At 37.8% G+C, this 20964-nt stretch overlaps 1 protein-coding gene across 1 annotated transcript in view; it reads right to left on the bottom strand.

The window, feature by feature from the left end:
- Positions 1–19369, bottom strand: part of Smp_123320 (putative helicase) — a 45813-nt gene extending 26444 nt beyond the window's left edge. Inside the window, exons 1-9 of the mRNA XM_018797990.1 lie at positions 19331–19369; positions 14934–15170; positions 14795–14898; positions 14647–14755; positions 14498–14611; positions 12002–12152; positions 8872–9027; positions 7156–7266; positions 4449–4667 (exon numbers count right to left, since the gene is read on the bottom strand). Of these exons, the coding sequence (XP_018652976.1) occupies positions 4449–4667; positions 7156–7266; positions 8872–9027; positions 12002–12152; positions 14498–14611; positions 14647–14755; positions 14795–14898; positions 14934–15134 (1165 nt within the window). The 5' untranslated portion in view covers positions 15135–15170; positions 19331–19369. The remainder of the gene's footprint in view (positions 1–4448; positions 4668–7155; positions 7267–8871; positions 9028–12001; positions 12153–14497; positions 14612–14646; positions 14756–14794; positions 14899–14933; positions 15171–19330) is intronic.
- Between the last annotated feature and the right edge of the window lie 1595 nt (positions 19370–20964).

The raw sequence follows: 20964 nt of genomic DNA, 5'->3' as shown, positions 1-20964 counted from the left end.
GACCATTCACTGATTTCCTTAAAGTTACATAGGTCTTTAATGTATACCTGAATTTATGAACAATCTTATTAATGGAACTGACCTCAGTGTTCATATAAAATTGGGACAACGTCTCATTTTAACCTAATCATTAAAATAACAGTAACTACACTCTCTCTTGATAATTTATTGCGAGGCAGTATCATGGATAGGCACTGCTGAGGAGTCCCACAATAGGACGAAATGGCAGTCCAGTGCTTCCGTCTTTTTCGGAGATTGTCTCACTTACACTTGATTTCTTAATTCCAGTTTCTTTTATTAGTCTGAATAGTTGCCTGGTGTTGCCTACAGCCGCTGCCTTTTCCATCTCTTTTGCTTTCGTTGCCCACCACTGCTCACGATCGTTCCTTAGACTTTTAGTTAACCTAGATCTAATTTGTTTACGCTCTTCGTCATGTTCAGAGCCTGATGGGATGAGTTTACGCGAATCCATCAGTGAAATAGACTTAAAAGAAATCCATTGGTTTTTTGGAGCCCTATGGTTTAAATAACCAATAGATGTTACTGCTGTTTCCACAGCTGTTCGTATGTCTTTCCAAGCAGTATCTGGGTCAGTCTCGTTTACAGAACTGCCTAGATGTGAACTCAGTTGTTTCTGGAATTCGCATTTGGCTTTTTCGTCCTCCAGTTCAATCCTAATGGGTCTTCTTAGTGTACTTTTCCTGCGTCCATTGAGGCGCAGACAAATGCGTGCTCGTATTAAAGCGTGATCAGAGTCTAAACAAGTATTCCAATACGAGCGACAATCTTCTATTGAGCCTCTCCAACGATGACTGATGACAATATGGTCTATTTGAGTCCATCGTTGGTTTGGTGCAGGTGGTCGCCATGTTAGACGATGTCTCTCCTTATGTTTAAAATTAGTGCTTGCTAAAAATAAACGATTGTCTGAGCATAGTTGCAACAGACGATCACCATTATCGGTTCGTTGAGCCGGAATACTAAAACACCCACCTAAATGTCTTTCTGTTTGATTTAAGCTGCCTACCTGTGCATTAAAGTCACCCGCTACGACTACTATGTCTGAGCGCTTAGCTTTCTGAAGAAGCTCAGAGAGCTTTCTGTAAAAGTCATCTTTCACTTCATCATGGCTGCAGTCAGTGGGAGCGTAGGCAGAAACGACGAAAAGGCAACGACGTGTGTCCCTATCCTTCCGAGTTCTTACGGAGCCATTTAGCCGGACAGCACACAGGCGACTGTTAACGGGGATCCATTCTAGTAGTGCCTGTTCTGCCCTTGTACTTAGTGCTATGCCTACACCTGCAAGTCCGCGAGAACTAGCCAACGGGTCGCCAGATACACGGAGGGTGTATTTCGTTGGCTGTCCATTTTGGCGAGGTGAGGTCAAGTGAATGACCACACTGGGATCCTGTATGCGTGTTTCGGAGACACAGCATACATCAATGGTACGAGATTCTAGGGTTTTAGCTAAGGAGGCCTGTTGACCGATTTGGCATAGGGTGCGTACGTTGAAGGCTCCAATGTGTAGTTTGGAGCGAGGTTTTAGTAGACCTGGGACAGTGTTTCGCGCACTAGGATCGTTGGCCATGGTGACACTTGAGGAGGAAACCGAGAGAGGAAGTTTAGTGTTGAAAGTCAAGGTAGAAGGAATAGTAGGAAGTGAAGAAGGAGATTGATTATGAATACAGTGGTCTTGAGTGTTGTTAGAGGTATGAGGGCAGTTATTACTTCCCGGTTGCCCACACCGTGGAAGGATTCTTCTAGAGGTACCTGAAAAGGAAATTGGGTTAGAAGTGGTCTTAATGACCTGAGAGCGTAACCGCAGTGCCCAAGGGACAACTGCTTGAGGTCGGTCACACACGACCTTTTTGTGGGTAGTTTTTGTGTTAGCTCCGTTCTTCAAAAAAACCTTACCGCCGGAGACGGATATCCGTGGGATAAGGCGAGGTGTGCATTTTTAGGGTTGACCTTTTCTAACCCCACCCCTCCTTGTGGGAAGGCAGCATCGCTGTCATGCTGGTTGTCTGAAGGAAACACCTTACTGCTGTCACACCTCTGTACAGTCAGCAGTACGACTTCGCCTTCGGACCTTGGGTTTGCTGCTTTTAGTCTCACCGCTCTTCAACCGACCTGTCTGGCATGGTAGGACCTCGAGGAACGATTGTTCCAGCCAGCATAGCTCGATTGCTTCATCACGATAGGCAAGCCCGACCACCACGTCAAGGTAGCAGCAACGGTCGGGCAATAGCTGAATAATCATTGAAAACTAGAAATAATCGGACAAAAGGTTACGTTGTGTTCACAACTCATTGCCGGTACACAAAAATGGAATAAAACTTAAAAATGAATATATTGTCTTATAGGATTCTTAAGGTAAAGTATGGAATAGTGACTCGGAAGTTAAGGCATTTGACTTTTAGCCAATAAGTAACAGGTTCGAACCCTGCACCACCTAGTTCAGCTTTGGTTATTGCTTAATATTGCTAACCCTCATAATTACAGTGTAGCCAGAAGGGGAATACTAATTTTAAGAAATTAGTGAATTGATGTAATTATTCGTTAGCTTGAATTCATGTATCCTTTCTTATTAGTCGAATATTTTTTGTATTTTGAAGGAAAAAATAGAACTTAAGAGTAGTTCAACTTATCTATTTCATCAAATATAAATACAATTTATGGTCTACATTAAGACTTTCCGATAAAGGACACTAACGAATTAGAGAGGTACGGGACACTTGGACTTTAAGATATCGTGTGGCGCGAGTATTATCTTTTAGAACATTCAGTTAGGATTTAATAGTTTATATTCTATGATGAAAACTATCCTCACAAACCTCCTATGATGATAATAATCAAGTACTTATTAAAGACAAACTCCGAGAATTCTTTTCAGAATTCTAATAAGAAGTCGTAATCGGTGGGGGTTAAATCGCACATGAGTAAAGCACATATCACTAATGAAAATAGATGATGGTCATGCAAAATCGCGGGTTGAGTGAGGTTCGAGATATTAATCCTTAGATACAAACTCAGTGATTTGAAATATAAAATAAATACACAAATTTAAATCATTCACCAGGTACATGGGTAATAGTCAAACTCTAAGTGTAATGACTAACGACACTACCCGCTACCTGAAATCAAAGTAGGTAGAGCGGGGTTCCCACCTAAGATCGAGTGGCCGAAAGTTGGAAGGCTTAACCGTTAATCGATCACTTTTAAATATAACGCAATAGATGCATGGTGTGAAGGTACTGGGTTCGACCTCTAGCTGGATCGTAAGAGGGCTGCGTTGGAGAGTCTAATGATAGGAAGAAATACGAGTAGCTTAAGTGTTGCTCATAAATTATAGTCTCATCTTGTAAAATTCATTTATGGAAAATAAAATCTTTGTTTTAAAAATTTCGGGATGCGACTCTCTCCCCCGAAGTGCAAAATTTTACTTCAAGATTGGGTTGCATCGGCACCTGAACTAATGATAGGGAGTGAAGTAGTTGAGCGTGTTGACCGCTTCACTTATCTTGTGAGTCTCATCAACCCTTGTGGTCTGGTGTGTGACGAAATCTCAGCACGGATACAAAAGGCTCGTCTAGCTTTCACCAACTTGCGTCATTTATGGCGTAGGCGAGATATCCGTCTACCAACTAAAGGACGGGTTTATTGCACAGCAGTCCGTTCCGTCCTACTTTATGGCTGTGAAACATAGCCGGTAAGAGTAGAGGATATTCTTAGGGTACTAGTATTCGATCATAGGTGTCTTCGAAGCATTGCTCGTATATCCTGGGATCACCGTATAAGTAATGTAGTTGTTAGGGAACGGGTACTAGGTAAGGATGGAAATCGATTGATGAAGTAGTGATACTTCATCAGTTGAGATGGCTGGGACACGTGTGACGTATGACCAACCACCGACTGCTCCGACGTGCAATGTTTTATGGTGTAGGAGTAGGTTGGAAGGAAGCTGGGGGCGGCCAGACCTAAACGTGGCACAAATCCATGAAGTCACTGACAAGTGGATTGAGCCATGTTGGTAGGTGTAAACTACCTGGTTGGGATCCGCGAAATGATAACAACCGACGGTTAGAGACCTTGAATGACATGGCTCAAAATCGTTTGCAATGGCGAAGGTGCATCCACTCTTTGTGTTCTACCAACTTCTAATCTTCTGAATTCCTCATGTCTCTATCTTTTTCTCTTTCCAAATTTGTTTCATTGGATTATACTTCTTCAATAACATCTCCAAACCCTAATCTTTCACATAATGCTTATACTCTTACTACCTCCACGACTATGGGATTTGAATGGACAACTGCATCTCTGTGTTAATGTGGTACGGCAACTCGAACTGATGTACGTATGTACGAAGTTTTACGTTGTGACTGATTAAAATCAATGGAATTTCCTACAATTTAATGTGACTAACTTTATTTGCAAACAATAGTACATACCTCTTAAAGTCAAATAATCCTGTATAATATCAAGCATACGTGTCATTTGAGAAAATATTAAAACTTTATGCACAGGTTTTGATTTAGAAGAGTAGAATGATTTGTCCAATTGAGAATTGTTGGGATTATATAGAAATTGTAAAAGAAGATCCAATAGAAAAAGTTTTGAACTTGCTTGAACTAAATGTTCACCAAGAGTGAATGGTTCTGGTTCTACACCTAATAGAGATAAATTAATAACAATAGAATATAATACAATAGACACATTTTTTTCATGAACATAACGGTGAAATCATCAACTGATAACAACTTAATTGGACATCGAATGTGTAAGTATTCAATGGGGGGTTCCAAAAATATCTTCTCCCAAAGTCTCTAGAATCACAAAAAAACGCCAGGATATGCATTATCTAATCAGCATTGAATAGAGCCATCTCAGAAATATCTACGTAAATGAAGAACCATATACCAAGTTTTTGACTGATTAATTAGTTATGCTGTTGTTACATTCAATATACTTTGAGAAAGTTCTAGAAGATCAAAGTCACGTTAAACTATAAATAATCTTGATTTTCTAGGAGTAAAGTGTTTACTCATAACACACTACTCGGTCCACTGTTTGTGTTAACGTCTATAAATAGTCTAGAGTCTAGGACATCAGTAATGAGCGTTCCCAGTAGCAGACTTATCAATAAGGGATACCATTTACAACATAAAACTGATGTCAGTATAAGATAATACAATAAACACACATTATACACGAACTGAGGTTATGAGAACTTTACTTTGGAAGATTCAGGGAACATCAATTTTAACCTCTCCCTCCTATATTTCACAATACTCATAATTTATGGTAGTACACTTGTTTCATCTTCATTTTCACTTCTGAAAACATAAGTGGAAGTTCTCGGAAGTCTAGATTTTCAGCTGCTTTTGTTGTTTAACATTTTACTAACTCTATACTGCCTGACTTTTTTTTCTCTTATGATCATTTTGCAGTTTAGGAGCAACAATAAAATCACAGGAGAATGATTCAAATGAGAAAAGAGCGTGCTTTAAAGTTGTGATAGGACTACAGATTAAAAACTCACAAAGACAGTCACTATGTTCATGAGTAAGGATTTATTTTCATATGCTAAAATAACTGATCCCAAGGACGAATAACTAGATATGAGTGAATCCTAAAATATAAAACAGTCGTTTCACTGCCTAGAGATAACATTACCAGTTATTTTCACTTGGTGTTGTTTACTTGTATCTTCCCATTGTTATTTAGGACTGTACAAGCAAGTGGCTATCAGGATTCAGTAGCTAAGTGGATAACGCGATGGCGTTTGAAGCGAACGGTATTGGGTTCGGGTACTAGAGTGAACATCAACTCTAGGATGCAGGTACATCCAGCTGACGAGTCCCAAATAGGACGAAACACGCGTCCTGGATTCCAATGCTAGCCACTATCCATTATTGCTGATTGTCAGTTATTTGTTTACAATTATTGTGATCAAATGTATTTAACTGACAGTCGTAAATAGTTTGAAGGTTGATTATTTTTTTATTTATTTTACACTAATCCCTTAGAATCAGTAAATCAAATTTGAACAAATATCTTTCTGGGAATAAAATTATCAGTGTTCTACAGATGAAGAGCTCAATGGATAATGGTTTTATGGTTATGGTACCTTGATTTGTTCAGTAGACAGAAGCTAGGCTACGAAAAGATAAACTTCATTTTGCCTAATTCATACATGAATAAAACGGAGATAGCCTATATATACTGATACGTGTAGGTCTATACAGACTATCCGGTTGGGGTTTGTGCATTTACCGTAACCCACAGTTGAAAACTTTGAGTGACATGAATCAGAATCGTTCGCAATGGCACAGTTGCATTTACTACTTATCGTTTCTTAGCTCCTAATTTTACATATACTCTTCCTCAATTATATTGATTATAGCTGATATTTACAATTAAAACTAATACTATTACTATCTCTACTATTCTAGGATCAGTCTTGACAATTTCATCTCTCTGTGCTAATAGGATATGACAAGTTGAACTAATGCATACAAGTATTAAATTCCAAGTTGAATACGACCGAGTAATCTTATGCTCAGTCGAGAAAAATTGTCATATGACTAGAATCGATTGGGATCATCAACAGAAATATACAATATCAGAAGGGAGTTTTGTAGAGATTTTAGTAATTTTATAGAGTTGAGATCATGAGTCAATTGAAGCTAGACCACCATGGAAAACCTGGAAGCATTGAACGGCCGTTTCGTCCTATTATGGGACTCCCCAGCAGTGCGTATCCACGATCCCGCCCCGCGAGATTCGAACCCAGGACCGGGGAGATGTCAACTCACTGAAGACATTGGTGAATGGTTACTCAATTTCGTGGATTGGTTGAAATTAGACACTAACACCACCGGATACCAGCCGGCTCAGTGGTCTTTTGGTTAAGTGCTATGGTGCGAAACTGGTAGGTCCGGGTTGTATTCTCACGATACGGGATCGTGGATGCGCGCCGTTGAGGAATCCTACACCAGGACGAAACGGCCGTGCAGTGCTTCCAGGTTTCCCATGGTGGTCGAGCTTCAATTGACTCATGATCTCAACTATATAGAAATATACAATGTTGAAAATTATATTGTCTAATGCAACCGAGAATAAAAAGTTAAATAATGATAAATTTTACAAACTAACCATCAAATAGATATGGATGATTTACACATTTTCTTAAATTCACAATCAAATTCTGTAAACGATTTTGAATACGTAGATTATTTTGTTGATCAGTTATAGATTGAAATAAATCTGTAAAACATTAATTAGGATACTACTAAATGAAAACTTTGTTTTACAGAAATAACAAGATAGACCATATATAATGACGACAAAAAAACAATTACAAAGGTCCTGGATTCGAATCCCGCGAGGTGGGATCGTGGATGCGCACTGCTGAGGAGTTCTACAATAGGACGAAACGGCCATCCAGTGCTTCCAGGTTTTCCATGGTGGTCTAGCTTCAATTGACTCACGCTTTCAACTATGAAAATACTAAATCTCCACAAAAACCCATTCTGATAATTACAAATTAATTAAGTGGAGCAAACATTGAAACAGTACATGATGTGGATGTTCTAAATGAATTGTTTTCTGAAGTCTAGAATCATGGTTGACAAATATTTGGACACACCGGAAGATCTAACGTATAGTTAGGAGTGTGGTTTTAGAACAAAGATAACATTTTGTATCACTTTGATCATTAGCGCTGGTTATACGAATCGGGAAAATATTAAGCCAAATAAACATCGATACTGATGTGATAGAAATATTAGGGAACAAGAAGGGTATTTGATTGTAAAAACAGACTGAACGACAGTAATGTGACAAGTTTCCGAGCGATTTTTCACTCCAAGGAAGGATACCACTGGGATTAGAAATTCATGGGAGGAGCTGAAATGTTTTCGGAGAAGGAGGTTAACACAGATATTTCCCAGTATAGTGTACACCATGATTTTACCACTAGATTTCAAGTTTACCGACTTTCATCTAACCGTTTGTATTATCCACAAATAACAAACAATACAGTGCAACTGAGTTCTCAAGAAAGACAAGCCTGATCATAATGCCACGATAGTAACTTTGGTTAGGAACTAAATGATTTGAAGAAAAATTGTTACAAATACATCAGAATCAAATTAAGTGGAAGACTTTTGCGTTATAGTGCTTCATCCCTCTCCTCGTATATATTTTAATTTTGTTACTTCACTTTGTATTAGGCACAATTTGTTGTATCAGATTTCATCAAAACCAAATTTACACGACAACCAAAGTTCGTTCACGTCCTTTGTCTAGATTCTTCTCGTAATTAACTCTTGTTTGTGTTACCCTATACTACTTACCAAAATTCAGTAACTTGTTTCATTTACAATAAGCTTAGAGCATATGATGTATAACGTAAAGCCGATGTCGTGTAATATTCCACAGTATCAACATAAATTAATAACATGCACGCAGTACCTTCTATATTTTGAGCTCCTATTCTCAGTTAGGTTGTTGACAGTCATTGTTGACTTTAAACGTAGGTATCAGCTGTTATTCGCTCTATCATACGTTGTAGTTGATCGTTCTGCAGGAGCCGATTTCGCTTTCATATATACAGTCTTGTTAACTGACATAGATACCTTATAAATGGAAGTTTGTGATTAATTCACATAAAGTTTGTAAAAATAGAACCATCTCCTAGAGAAAATCCTTTTTCAGAATGCACATTTTTACGTGTATCTCGGCGGAATGGTTGAATACTTCGTTAGATTTAACATCAAACAAACAACAACAGTAATAATAACTGCAGGCTCTTATCACTGATTGAAAATTTCATTATGAAACACAACTACACAAAGACAACAAACTAACCTGCATTTCGTGTCAATAGGACCCGATAAATTTTTGTTTGTAAACCAGTTAATGAGTGATAGATCAAAATGTCTGCACGTGGTGGTAAATCAGTTAAGACATTTTGTTTAATACGCCGTAAAAGGAATGGACGTAGAATTTTCGCCATATCCTGGTCTGTTTCATCTTCTTGATATTATAAAAAATTAAAAAGAATCCAATATAGTGATACATATATACTACTGAATAAATTACAAAGCAGGATATAATCAATTGAATACCACTAAAGTCAGAGGACAGAACAGAAGTATCCTACATGGTCAAATTAAATCATAGTACATTGACGAAGCCTCAAATGTGTCTACTTTTGAACAGTGTTGAAACTATAGGTTTATTGAGTGGATTTCTTTAGAAATATCAGATTCGAACCCAGGACCTACCAGTCTTGCGCCAGAGCACTTAACCGATAGACCACTGAGCCGGCCGGCATCCACGGTGTTAATGTCTAACTTCAACCAATCCACGAAATTGAGCAACCATTCACCAATGTCATCAGTGAGTTGATATCTCCCGAGAGACCTGGTTGAACTCCACTGGTTACTGCTTCTCACTAGGACTCCAGGAAATACCTTATGGAGCCAGTCACTAGTGAGCACATGATCATTATCAGAAGGGGGTTTTGTGGAGATTTTAGTAATTTTATAGAGTTGAGATCATGAGTCAGTTGAAGCTAGACCACCATGGAAAACCTGGAAGCACTGTACGGCCGTTTCGTCCTATTATGGGACTCCTCAGCATTAGATTAATGGTCGAAGTTATTTATGTGATAAGATTTCATACTGATTGCAGTGATTTAAAAATTTGTATCCTTTGTTTATCTTTATCTTAAATTCTGATCACTGGATTTATTTGCTGTTTTCCACTATGTTACCTCTACTGAAATTAGTAGTATGATTTGATTAAAGCTCCTAGTATCTATTTATTGTTTTTATATTAACAAAAACTTAGTACCTATTCCTCTACTGAAACTAGTAGTGTGATTTGATTAAAGCTCCTAGTATCTATTTATTGTTTTTATATTAACAAAAACTTAGTACCTATTTCTTCAAATTGTTGATACCCGGTCACCAAGTGCCAGGTTTTGTGAGGTTAATTCAAATAGTAGTCTGTTTAACACGTACGCGAACTGAAGTCATAGAAACTTTATTTTACGGAATCTTTTGTGAGGTTAATTCAAATAGTAGTCTGTTTAACACGTACGCGAACTGAAGTCATAGAAACTTTATTTTACGGAATCTAAGGTACATCAATCCGATTCCCTTCAAATTACTCCCCATTTGTGAACAATATGTTTTTTGTATCTTTATCTTCGCTGTCTAGAACATCCATCAAAGCCTTCGAAAAAAGACTTGGATGTATTATTACTTTATACATCATTCTGAACCATTGGACCAATAGAGTCCAATCATGTCAAATATGAAGAAGGTACCCACTGAAGACAATGGAAGATGGTCAGTGGATATCATAAGCTGACTCTTGGTCAAGTGGTCTAGAGGTCAGGCGTTCGTCACGAAAATAGAAGTTCTTGGTTTCATCTTCGATGGTGTGGTCATAGACACATACTCCTGACGAGTGCCATATTAGGACAAAATAGCTATTGAATCCATCTAGGTTTTTAATAGTTATCGGAATCAGATCGGTTCATGTATTCAATAAATCTAAAATGTTTTATTAAAATGATTAGGCTATAGTACTTTATACTATCGAGTCAATGAGGAACAAGAAAAGTTGTAGGGCAAATTTCGAGTAAGAGTTAAGAGCTTATGTTAGGGGGGTTAGATGTACAATAAATCATTTATTTAATTTTACTGTCTCCTGATTGATAAAAACGATTGGCACCTCAACATAGATCATTAGTATACTTTAGATGTAACGTAAGAATTATGCGCGAAAACAATTTTTGTTCAAGGTTTTGTTTGTCTGAAAGATTCATGAATTCCGAAAATAAGATAGTTTTTGGCCATAATTCTTACGGTTACACCTAAAGTATATTAATGACCTATGTTGAGGTGCTCATCGTTTCTATCAATCAGGAGACAGTAAAAGTAAATAAATGACTTATTATACAATGAGTTAGGATTAGAACATCTTTTCTAGGATTCACGTGTTATAGTTGATGTTAGTTTGTGATAAGAAATCAAACTAACATTTAACCCCCCCCCCCGAAACACTAGTTCTTAACTTTTCTTCGAAATTTGTGTTACAACTTTTATTGTTCCTCATTGACTCGATAGTATATAGTACTATAGCCTAATCATTCTAATAAAACATTTTAGATGTATTGAATATATGAACCGATCTGATTCCGATAACTATTAAAAACCTTGGTGGATTGGATAGATATTTTGTCAGAAGTATGCATCCACGACCACACCGTCAAAGGTAAAATCAAGAACCTCTATTCTCGTGACGAACGCCTAACCTTTAGATCACTGGACCAGGAGTCATTTTATGATATCGACTGACTATCTTCCATTGTCTTCAGTGGGTACCTTCTTCATATTTGACATGATTGGACTCTATTGGTGTAATGGTTCAGAAAGACGTATAAAGTAACAATACATCCGACAAGTTTGATTTTCGAAGACTTCGATGGATGTTCTAGACAGCGAAGATAGAGATACAAAAAACATATTGTTCACAAATGGGGAGTAATTTGAAGGGAATCGGATTGATGTACCTTAGATTCCGTAAAATAAAGTTTCTATGACTTCAGTTCGCGTACGTGTTAAACAGACTACTATTTGAATTAACCTCACAAAACCTGGCACTTGGTGACCGGGTATCAACAATTTGAAGAAATAGGTACTAAGTTTTTGTTAATATAAAAACAATAAATAGATACTAGGAGCTTTAATCAAATCACACTACTAGTTTCAGTAGAGGGATTCGATAGCTATTTCGTCCTAATATGGCACTCATTATCAATATGTGTCCATGACCACACCATCGAATATGAAACCACGAACTTCCATTCTTCTGACGAACGTCTAACCTCTAGATCGCTGGACCAGCAGTCAATAACAGATTATATAATAAGAATAAAATTATTATTATTATTTTATAATAAATATACTACTTACTTACTTACTTTTATTTGAATGATTAAAATAATTTATAAACGTAGAACATAAATTTTTATGAAAATAATTTGGTGATATAAAATGTAATAAATTATATAATTCTTCTAAATTATTTTGAATAGGTGTACCAGTTAAGATAAAACGTATTCCTGGACATGTCTACAAGAAAAAAGAAAATAAAAAGAAGAAAGAAAAAAGTGAAAAATTTGATTATAAGCAAAGATAGATAGTGGCTAGCAGTGGAATCCAGTTTGACGCGCGTTTCGTCCTATTTGGGACTCGTCAGCTGTTTGTACATGCATCTCAGAGTTGATGTTCACTCTGGGACTCGAACCCAGTACCTGTCACTTCAAATGCCATCGCGTGCTTGTGTAATGACTGACCAGTTGCAGTCCTAAACATCAATGGGAAGATTCAAACAAACTATACTAAATGAATTTAAGCTTCACCTCATTGCACAAGCAGGCGGCTATCAGGACCCAGTACCTGAGTGGATAACGCGATGGTGTTTGAAGCAAAAGGTACAAAGTTCAAGTCCCAGAGTGAACATCAACTCTGAGATGCAGGTACATCCAGCTAGTGACGAGTCCTAAATAGGACAAAACGCGCGTCAAACTGGATTCCACTGCTAGCCACTATCCATCTTTGCTAATAATGCTCGTGAATTAAGGCTATATCGAGGCAATACGCACAGGATGCACATATGCCAATAAGAGACTGACCAGTTGCAGTCCTAAGCATCAATGGGAAGATTCAAACAAACAATATTAAGTGAATTGAAAAATTTGATGTTGATAATGTTTGTTTTAAATATTCAAATATACAAAGGTATAAAAACAAAAATCTTTAAGAAATTATAGGGGGAAATAAAAGTGCGGGAAAAAAATTAAAACTCTAGTTAGTTTATATCTTTAGACTAAAAAAAATGTAGTTCGAAGATCGTGTCAAATTGTTAAAGCTGGGGTTCGAATTGCACGTATTGTAAGTAGGTGAGAGCTTACAACATATTTTCGGAAAAAAATTTAGGTTAAAGATCAGTACGTCCCTATCGACAAAGGTGGCAGTCACTATAAAATATTTATTTACTTATTTAAACACATAGATATGCGTCACATCAATCATTCGATTTGTGTGACGGTTGTGATACTAACGGGATGCCCAAACCGAGGCAGGTGGTTCTCTTAGGGAGCCACACTCCAAGCCTTTGACCTAGGGGTTTAATCTACAAAACAGTAGAGTAACGTAAGATGTAGTATCATGGTAGTCAGTGACCAACAATAGGTTCATACGCCATTTGGTCCTTCAGGATCCTGGTTCGGAATCAGGGTTTTCCAACTCCCCTAAGTGGATCACCCGTATCCACCAACTCGGTCAAAGCGCCGAACATTCGCTTTTCGTCCTCCCAATTTCGTAAACAACGCCCCCGCAGAAAGAAGGCAGTGGGTAGGACTTCCCTGGCAATGGTTGTATGCACGTGCCCATGTGAGAGCATTTCAAGAGGGAAGTGGAATGTCTGCCAACAGAAGGATGAATTATAGAGAGGATAGGAAGGGTAACAAAGAGAGATTGTAATAACAACAGAATTGAAAGAATCATGAAGCGTGTATAGGACAACTGTATGGTTTTTATATTTTACCAAGGCACTGTGTAATTTCGCATGAAATAATAAATTGATCTTCCCCACCTGAGTTCTCGTTCACATTTATTATTTTATTATTTAAACACATAAATATTGGTAAAAAGGGGCACCAGATACATATGAGCCACAAAAATCTCATTTGATTTGTGTGAGGGCTGTGATACTGCACTGGTGCCAAGACCGAGACAGGTGGTTTTCTTGGGGAGCTACACCCGGAGCCCTTGACCTAAAGGTCTGATTCACAAGACAGTGGAGCATCGTAAGGAGATGTAGTCCTATGGTAGCCGGTGAACAACAATTTATTCATACACCATTTGGTCCCTCAGGATACTGGAGCCCATGTGCACCATTGGTTTGGAACGAGGGTTTCCCAACTCCTCTAGGTGGACTTTCCGTGTCCACCAACCCGGTTAAATTGCCGGATATTCGCTTTTCGTCCTCTCAGTTTCGTAAACAGTAATACCACGAGAAGGCAGTGAGTAGGACTTCCCTGGCAGAGGCTATAAACGCGTGGCGATGTGAGAGCATTTCGAGAGGTAGAGCGGACTCTCCCCACTCTCGGCCGTACCAGGGCATTTGGGGGCTTGTTCACAACAGTTAGACGAAGCAAAACCAAATATATGAATTTTAATGTACTTTATGATAATTGTCTAAATCAGAATTTACCATCTTAATGTAACTTAAAAATTAAACTGACTTGCATAATCAACTCTCAGTTATGCAATTTGTGTTAGAAAATTGTCCAATTACCGAAACCAAGGTAAACAGAATTAGATTTATACGTTGAAACTGAATAGACCAAAATTCAAGCATATCAAATTCAACAATCTAATTAACAGTTCAACATATATATAAGAAGACTTACCTCATTTAACATTGCATATATTTGAGTATTGGAGTTTTTAAGACGATGCCCTTCATCAACAATAACATAGTTCCAATATACTGTTTTAAAAAATGCTTCATCATTAATACAAATCTACTTATCAAGGTAAGTGAAATGAAATAGTTTACCTCATAAGTGGTCAAAAGAACTTTAATCGATTTATTATAATCAGATCGCAAGTTATGACGTGCTACCTTGTCACCGATATAAGTCATGAATGAAATATTAGGAGCAATACTAAGATGTATGAAATGGAAAAACAAAATCTATTCAAACTTTTGAAGTTCACATCTCCAATTTTCTATGACAGAAAGCGGACACACAATCAAAAAGGTAGAGTTAGATTTCCAATTGCTAACAGCTAAAATAAAGCAAATAACCTTTGTATAATCAATAAATTAACCACAATACAAACCTGACATGTTTTACCTAAACCCATTTCATCACATAACAGTCCACCATGACCTTGTGAGTCACAATTTATCAGCCAGTTAATTCCTTGTAGTTGGTATTCACGAATGACGATCCCAGTCAAGCCAAATTCCACAAGTTTTTCGAAGTTAATAGAATAAGTAGGGTTGGCTAAACTTTCACATGATTTTATCAAATGGTCCATTGAAAAGTAAAATTGTGAAAAATCAAGTAGTAGATACTGAAACATGAAATTGACATAAAGGTTACAGAAACCCTATTGGACAAGTTCTAACTACAAGTCTAAGGTGAAAAGAATAAATATAAGTTACAACCAACCTGCGCAAAATACTTTATCAATAAATAATAACACAACCTGACCTGTAACCTTTCTAGAGTTACTACCGGTCTCAAGCTCGGAGAAAAGAGGGTCTGGAATGGGGTTAACAACCCTATCCCCTAAAAAAACGCCAACCAGATAAAGATTTTTTAAACCGATTAAACTCTTCCCTGAGAGTTGAGGGATCTTTATTTAGAAAAATTATGAAACCTTATGGTTACACCCGAGATTCTCTGGACCAACACCACCTCTAAGAACCAGGGCAACAATTAATATAGGTATATGGAATGTTCGGACAATGCAGGAGACCGGGGAGACCAATCAAACAGTCACAGAAATGTAGAGATACAACTTGGAGATTTTTGGAATAAATGAAAACCAATGGACGCAAGTTGGACAGAAAAGATAAATTCGGGAAAAATGCTGATGTGCCCTCGTCATGAAGAAAATACTTTGCACACACAAAGACTTGCACTGATGCTGACCAAAGACGCACGAAAAGCACTTATAGAATGGGAATCTCATGGATTCTGAATCATCAAAACATTCTCCAAAACAATAAACATTATCCAGTATAATGCACCTACCAATAATAGCAATGAAGACAATAAAGATCAGTTTTATGGGAAAATTCAATCGATCGTAGAGAATTGCCTAGGAAACGACCGGACCATCCTGATGGGGAACCTAAACGCCAAAGTCGGAATGGTCAACATCGGATATGGAAATATCATGGGACAACATTGACTGAGAGAAAAAGAACGAGAATGCTGAAAGACTTTCAAATCTCTATGCCTTCAACTAAATGGTTATAAGTGGTAGTATATTCCCCTACAAACGCATACACAAAGCTACATAGGTCTTACCGCGTCATACTACAGAGGACCAGATAGATCATATTTGCATCACTAAAAAGTCCAGAAGGTCAATGGGAAAAATGAGAACCATGAGGGGAGCTGATATAGCTACAGATCACCACCAGGTTGTGGCCATGATGAAACTGAAGCTAGAGAAACACTAGACAGCTGGAGAAACAGCAGTACAAAGGTTCAATACAGCCTTTCTTCGAGTTACTAACAAACTCAACGAATTCAGGATAATCCTCAACAACAGGTTCCAAGCCTTACAGGATCTCCTGAAAGAAGAAACTATGATAGAGGACAATTGGAAAGGGGTCAAAGAAGCAGGAGGTTCTGGGTCGCAAGAAGCATCATCATAAGGAATGGATCTCTATGGGAACTCTGGACATGATTCAAGAAAAGAAGAACGAGAAGACAGTAATTAACAACAGCCGAACAAAAACAGAGAAAGTCAAGGCACAGGTCAAATACACTGAAGCAAACAAGTAAGTGAAGAGGGGAATTAGAACTGTGTGATACGACAAAGAAACTGAGAGGGAAATACAGTAAATCAGAGAGACCATTCAAGGACAAAGAAGGCAAGACAATCACCGAAATTTAGGAACAGAGGAATAGATGGGTGGAACACTTCGAGGAACTGCTGAATAGACCAGCTCCATTGAATCCACCGGATATCGAAGCAGCACACATAGACATCTCTATAGATATCACTTCACCAACGATCGAATAAATCAACATGGCCATCAGACAAATCAAGTGTGAAGAGGTTGCAGGTTCAGACAACATACAAGTAGGGCAATGAAGTAAGAAATAGAAGTGACTGCAAACATACTCCACGTTCTATTCGGGAAGATTTGGGAGGAAGAACAAGTGTCCATAGACTGGAAAGAAGGATACCTCATTGAGACACCAAAGAAGGTTTGAGCAAATGTGAGAACCACACAGGCATCACATTAATCTCAGTACCGAGAAAGATCGACTCACGAGAAGCGGGCTGGTTTTTGGTCTGGTCGAGGATGAATTGGTCATATCTACACTCTCCGCCGAATGTTAGAACACAGTCATACTTGTCATAGGCCAACAATCGTAGTGTTTCTTGAAATAGGAGACACTTTCAACTAGTTGGATAGGATTGTTCTCTGAGATTGCCTATTAAAGAAAGGTGTCCCTGAGAAGTTTATTAACATCTTGAAAGGTTTATCTAATAACACCTCGGGCAGAATGAAAGCATAAAACCACTTCTCTCCATTCAAGCAGTGGGTTAGGTAGGGTTGCAAAATATCACCATTCCTTTTCAACTTTGCCATCAATGACGTTCTGGAAATAACCCTGATGGATGTAGGCAATGGTGGTGTGAATCTGTGGTCTGGCGAAAGAATTTCCAATCCTGAGTATGCGAATGATATTGTCTTACTGTGCGATGATATCCAAGCCATGCAATCTGCACTTAATCTGTGCTGTATCTGGCGTCTCTTTGTACTAATGTTGGTATATAAACAAACAAACATAAATAAATAAAAGAGTACCAAGAAAAGTTTTAAAGAGTGTTATTGAACCGAATTAAATGTTCAGTAGTCACCCAACTTTGAGATCAACAGGTTGAATTCCGTAAGGGTCGGTCATCTATAGACCAAATCATGACACTACGTATCATTGTTGAACAGTCAATTCGATGGGACTCGTCATAATACATCAACCTCATTGACTATGAGAAGTCATTCGATAGAGTTTATAGCAGAACCTTTTCGACAATATGGTGTAACTGAGAAGATCTTCAACATCATACGGAACTCATACGACGAACTACACTGCAAAGTCGTTCATGGAAGACAGCTGGCAGATGCACTTCAAGTAAGAATTGGTGTCAGACAAAGATTCCTACTCTCACCCTTACTCATTCTCCTGGTGTTTGACTGAATTATGAAGACTCCCCACACCTCAAGTGAAGCACAGAATACAGTGAACAACTTGGATAAGGATTGTGGAGATCAAATTGAATTACGAGGCAAGGCCTAACTTGGAATCAAAGCAAGAGGTAAAGAGGCAGACCAAAGAACATATTGAACCAAGAATTGAAAGCAGACATCAGAAGACTAAATAGCAACTGTAAACAACTGGAAAGAGGAGCCTAGTACATAGTACGTCGGAAATTGTTGGTCGGCAGCCTACGCTATATGAGGTGTAACAGGCGTAGGTAAACAATAATACAGTCACGAACCTGAGCCAAAAGCATAGTTCAATCCCAAGTACCAACAACTAAATTGGATTTCATAAGTTAAAAAGCAGACGGACAAAAACATGGAAAATAAGGAAAGTGAAATTATGAGGGTGAAGAGATGAAAGGTAGACTCCATGTTAAATAGTTGCAAATAATTCTAGATTGATTGAACAACCAGTTAAATTATCTTCAAGGTCTCATTGTCTCATATAGGTTGGTTGACAAAATCACAGCGGACTCAAAACCCTTGTTTTGCCTTCAAAAACCTGTCCGACAAGTGATACATGCGAGATACAAGACTGTCATTATTAGGAGAGTAAAATGCACAGAAGAATGAAGTACTGGTCGTGTGTGATGGAATGCTGAGACCATTCGGTGTAATACGCTATCAGCCGAAATAATTGAGACGGGTATCACTTATGTACAATGAATTCTGGGCTCGAATACGAATGGTGGTTTAGAAAAGAAGTAGGTTTGAAGAAAACAACACAGACGTAAACAAAAACACGGCATATGTCGATGAGATCAGTGACATTTGAGTTGAGCAATGTTAGCTGAAATTACACGAAACTTTTGACGTATTTGTGGACAATGAGTGATACCTTAAATGAATTTTACCTTTAATTCCATCTGAATTTGAGGTTCCGACAAACCCATATACAAGTACTTTTTAAACCACATTTCAGCATTTAAAAAACTTCATTAACACTGTAACCGGTGCGATGTCATGTCCAACTAATTTTCATCAACTAAAATTGCATGATTTCTTTCTTAAAAACCGCTTAGTGGATGAACATCGTCAACTCGTTGACTAAAAACTAGCTCAAGGTCGTTCCAACCCTTCAAATCTATGAAACAGCCCTGTTTAGAACCAAGGAAAACCAAATAACAAAGTCTTAACAGCATTTTGATAGTCAATAACAATATTTTTTAAAACGCGAACTCAAGACAATTTGAAAAAAAGAGTTAAAAGTACTATTTACTATATATCTGTAGCTTCGACCCTCAATTTTTAAGTAGACCGCGCATTTTCTGAGCTCTCCCAGTATCCAATAGCTCGAATTCCGACCAAAATGGTTCAAATGGTTGCGTAAAGGACTGAAAATCCTCCCTCGAGAAGATAACTTATATGATAAAAAGGAATTCTTATGCGAACTTACATATTTGGATTAGTTTTTGAATAAACCTAAAGCCCTAATAACGGCCTGTAGCTGTAAATAATTCCCCAAAATCAATAGCCCATCAAGTGTTCGACATTGGATGCTGACCACGTTGTTTAAGTGGACTTGTTTAGCTGAAGGCTTTCGGTCATGCATCCGCACCAGATCACGTTTCAACACAGCGTGGGACACAGCTCCTACGTTTCATTAGCCAGCTTATAGAAAAGGTCCTCGATATATTGGTAACGAATCAAATATATCTTTCCTGCCTCTTCTCGTCTGACTTCTGATTTCTATCTGACTGGGAACGATCGAACATAGAAGGTGCTACTGGTATCCAGTTGTAAAACTAGAATATCCGTTGCATCATCAGGCCTATCGTTATTGGAGTGATGTTATTACATCAAAACGCATCGTTCTTTGAAGAAAATCATTATTAAATACAAATGGATACTCATGATGTAGCATTAAGCTTGTTTTCACTTTCAGATGACCGGGACAAAAGATGAACTGCTATATGATTATTAGAAGTATTCGAATTACTGCACCAACAATGAATTTCTGAAATTGTGCAATTTACAGCAAGTAGAGCTAAGTGAATACAAATTAATGTATTGAATTTTGAATTCGTAATAAGCTGTTCACAACGTACAAACCAAATCATTAGCTCATGCAAATGCAACAACTACACTGTGAGAAAGGTCAACTGTACTTAAGGATGAGTAGTTATTTAATACCTTACAAAAGAACTAATAACTGAAAAATATTCGGCTACACTAATTTTTTGAAAGGATTCGTAGGTAAATTGAATCAAATGATCTTATTGGTCATGATGAAGCCAACCACTATTTTTTAAGAAAGGATGTAAGATTACAAACCGTTGAATGTTCAAATTTTGTTTATAGTTAAATTGTATGCGAACAAAACAGCTATTGAAAAAACATCCGTCCGCTGACTGTTACACGTTCTGACTGAGTTGCAGATTGAAACGAATTTCAACAATGAAATAGCCTACCCTTAAGTACACGGTATTGCCACTGGAATAAAGGACAACTAAAAAAATAGTAATCTCCCTTTACAAGCATCAAAGTGTCCAGAACAGTTGAATCATATCGAGTTTGAGATTTCGATCATTAAAAATAGTCTGCGTAACATTTTTGGCAGCTCACTATTGTCCTAATCACGATAAAGAAAATATCGATTTGTACTGAACTGCTCTGAAACATCAGTTTTACTCTCAGTAAGTTCACTTACTCTTAATCTGAATCCTGTTTCCATTTCCTTGGATTAGGGATTAGAGTCAGTTTACTGTTACCATAACAAACTTATCGGGTAAATAAGCTTGACCTTAGTCTCGCAAGGACGGTTCTAAAATTGCAAATGATTTGATCGAGGAGATCACAATTGCACTGTTAATATTGAGTGACCGATGGTAAACTAGAAAAACAAAACAACTC

This window comes from Schistosoma mansoni, chromosome 6, assembly GCF_000237925.1.
Source record: "Schistosoma mansoni strain Puerto Rico chromosome 6, complete genome".
Lineage (NCBI taxonomy): Eukaryota > Metazoa > Platyhelminthes > Trematoda > Strigeidida > Schistosomatidae > Schistosoma > Schistosoma mansoni.
This window is presented reverse-complemented; position numbering and strand designations above follow the sequence as displayed.